We start from the raw sequence: 3,239 nt of genomic DNA on the forward strand, positions 1-3,239 counted from the left end.
CATTTTAACATGTTGCATTTTAACATGATAAAATGTTACATTTTAACATGTTGCATTTTAACATGATAAAATGTTACATTTTAACATGATAAAATGTTACATTTTAACATGTTGCATTTTAACATGATAAAATGTTACATTTTAACATGTTTCATTTAAACATGATAAAATGTTACATTTTAAAATGTTACATTTTAACATGATAAAATGTTACATTTTAACATGTTTCATTTTAAAATGTTACATTTTAAAATGTTACATTTTAACATGTTTCATTTTAACATGATAAAATGTTACATTTAAAAATGTTACATTTTTACATGTTTCATTTAAATATGATAAAATGTTACATTTTAACATTTTTCATTTTAACATCATAAAATGTTACATTTTAACATGTAACATTTTAATATGTTACATTTTAACATGTTGCATTTTAACATGATAAAATGTTACATTTATCATGTTGCATTTTAACATGATAAAATGTTACATTTTAACATGTTGCATTTAAACATGATAAAATGTTACATTTTACATGTTTCATTTTAACATTATAAAATGATACATTTTAACATGTTTCATTTTAAGGGGAGATGTACGCCGCCTATACCCGCAATGTTAAACATATACATGTATGTGACCCATTATCTCAAAAAGTGTAAGACATATGAAACTGAAATTTTTTCCCTAGTATATATATATTATACTAAAGACACCCTAGCATTTTTATTCGATTTCTTATATCCGTTGGTATTTTTTGAATTTTTTTTTAAATAAAAAAAAAGTTGACTTTTAATTTTATTAAAATATTTTCTATATTTTTTTGTTTTTGAGCTAGAAGCCTAAAACAGGTAGGGAGTGTGCATTTAGACCTGCTAAGTATATGGTAAAATTTTGAAATAATTTGACTTACTTCTTCCTGAGATAATGGGACTTTAATGCTAAAAAAGTGAATTTTTGAGAAATCGCAAAAAACGCAGAAAATAATAATTAACTTACATTTTAAAACATTCCAGCTGCATAATCCTGCTCCTTTTCTTTGTCAGCATCCCAGAGCTTCTTCCTAATCATCCTGGTTCTTTTCCTGGCTTGCTTTGTCTTCTCATCACATGAAATTTCTGATTTCATCATCCGGTATCGGTCGATGTCACTAAGAAATCTCGCACAATTTCTTCCAACTTTGACCCCAAGCTCTTTCAAAACCTCTAATCGTCCCCTGTTTCCTTCATTAAAAGTAATAACAGAGTCAAATGTGCCAAATCTCAGAGTTTGTCTTCCAACAAAATTATTTTTGGGAATCCTGGACCACACAACAGAGTTAAAACTTTCGTTGATGTTTTGTGTTCGGCCATGCAGACATTTCTCTAACAACTCAGTTTTCGCCAGATCCTCGAATATAGGTTTTATTTGGTCGATTATAACCTTGTCTAGTGAGTTATTGTGCTTGTATGTTTTATTTTCTTTTATAGCTTGTTTGTACTTGCACCATGCTTCGTCGCAATGTTGATGTTGTGGGGTGTCGTCTGTGGAAGCTTTATGGAAGAGGATTCCCAAAACGTCGCTTTTCATTTTTTCCAAATTATTTTTGTTGCGCCTAATAGCTAAGCCATAATAATTTTGTAAAGAGTCTATGACACTGTCTGTGAGCCTACCTTTTTTCCCCCCTATCTTCAGTCCATCACTCAACTTTTGTCCTTTCAAGTCTCTTCGCAACTTTCGAAGACGCCCACCCATTCGTTTCTGAACGTGGCCTACACATTCTAATTTTTCAATATTAAAAGTAGGCCCATATGGTTGGGATTCAACAACAGTGGAAAACCCCTTACAGTCTCCGTCCCCTAGGTAGTATTTGTACCTGACATTTCTTGTGGCCACAGAACGCGAAAATACACTCTTGGCTCCGGCAACCTCCATCGAACCACTACTGCCTTCAAAGTTCTTCTCACAAAAGTGGTGGCCTTTTTTTTGTTTATTTGATTTAGATGTACTGCATGTGTGACAATATTTTGTAAGGATTTCCACATCGAGGATTTTACTCGTGTCGAAACTTGAAACTGATACTATACCATTGAGCGAAGCAAAACCTCGCCGTTGCCATGTACCATCGATGCCTACACTGATATCTCTGGTAGTGGTACCATCATCACTAACATTCTTTTCTACGGCTTCTTCTATGGCCTTGATCATTGAATTGTGAGCAACAGTTCTCACAGATTCTACCATAAGACTGTTGTACCTTTCAAACCTAATTGGAGGTTTAGGCAAGTCGAGTAAAGCAAAAAGAGGCCTACTTGAAACCGAACCCTTACCTATTGCCCTCAACCCATAAACACACTTTAAGTTTACATCAAAAAAATTGTCTGTTTTGTGTGATGTCCAAAAAGGAAAAGAGTGAAAACATTTCTTACATTCAATTACTAGTTTACAAGCTAGTCCTTGTCGTGAACTTTCCTCTTCTGTCAAAGTTAGCGAGCTCTCAGATTTACATTGCTTACAAGCAGTGGCACATAACAAAGCCTGAGATAAGATGTTAATACTTAGTATTATATTGTTGTTACTAACACTAAAACTATCAAATGTATCTGGCACTGTCCCAATCTTTTTCGATGAAGCAGATGGAGGAGTAGGCCTACTTTCAATGCTAGGCACAGAATCATTTAGTCTTTGATTTTCAGGATCCAAACTTTGACTGTTTTCAGTTACAGGCGTAGGCCTATTTCCTTCATTTTGCACACAACTATTTACCTTTGCATACTGGTTACCTCGAAAGCTTCTTTTCTTCCACAACTTTTTAGTTTTTGTCATTTTGTAACATCACTTTTACACTCAGCACAAAACATAACCTTTGCTATAAAATTTGTAAACAATGCTGAACCTCAACACAAACATAAACATATGGATCAGACGACAATACAGACTAAGAGAAAAACAAACCAGGAGCCAGGTTAGCCAACACAACTTATCAAAATCAATAAAATTAGCTAAGATAAACAGGAGCATAATGTATGAAAGTAAGTTGTGTTTGGTTGCTAAGTAGCCGTGTGGAAATTTTTTCAAAATTTATTTTTTATATTTTATTAACTCAAAATAGGCATGTATTACATACCATTGCAATCAGAATAAAATAAACTATACAAATATTAAATAAAAAAAATTTTTTTTTTTTTTTTATTTTCGGGCGTACTTCTCCCCAATGTTACATTTTAAAATGTTACATTTTAACATGTTACATTTTA

The 3,239-nt window shown here is 32.4% G+C and overlaps 1 protein-coding gene across 1 annotated transcript; it reads right to left on the bottom strand.

Moving 5' to 3' along the window:
• Positions 1 to 1,005: 1,005 nt before the first annotated feature.
• Positions 1,006 to 2,226, bottom strand: LOC128981900 (uncharacterized). Its single transcript, XM_054400889.1, has one exon. It carries the CDS (start codon positions 2,224 to 2,226, stop codon positions 1,006 to 1,008), a length of 1,221 nt encoding a protein of 406 aa, XP_054256864.1.
• Between the last annotated feature and the right edge of the window lie 1,013 nt (positions 2,227 to 3,239).

This window comes from Macrosteles quadrilineatus, unplaced genomic scaffold (assembly GCF_028750875.1).
Source record: "Macrosteles quadrilineatus isolate MER2022 unplaced genomic scaffold, UCM_ALF_1.0 Scaffold_56__1_contigs__length_789204, whole genome shotgun sequence".
In the NCBI taxonomy this organism is placed as follows: Eukaryota; Metazoa; Arthropoda; class Insecta; order Hemiptera; family Cicadellidae; genus Macrosteles; species Macrosteles quadrilineatus.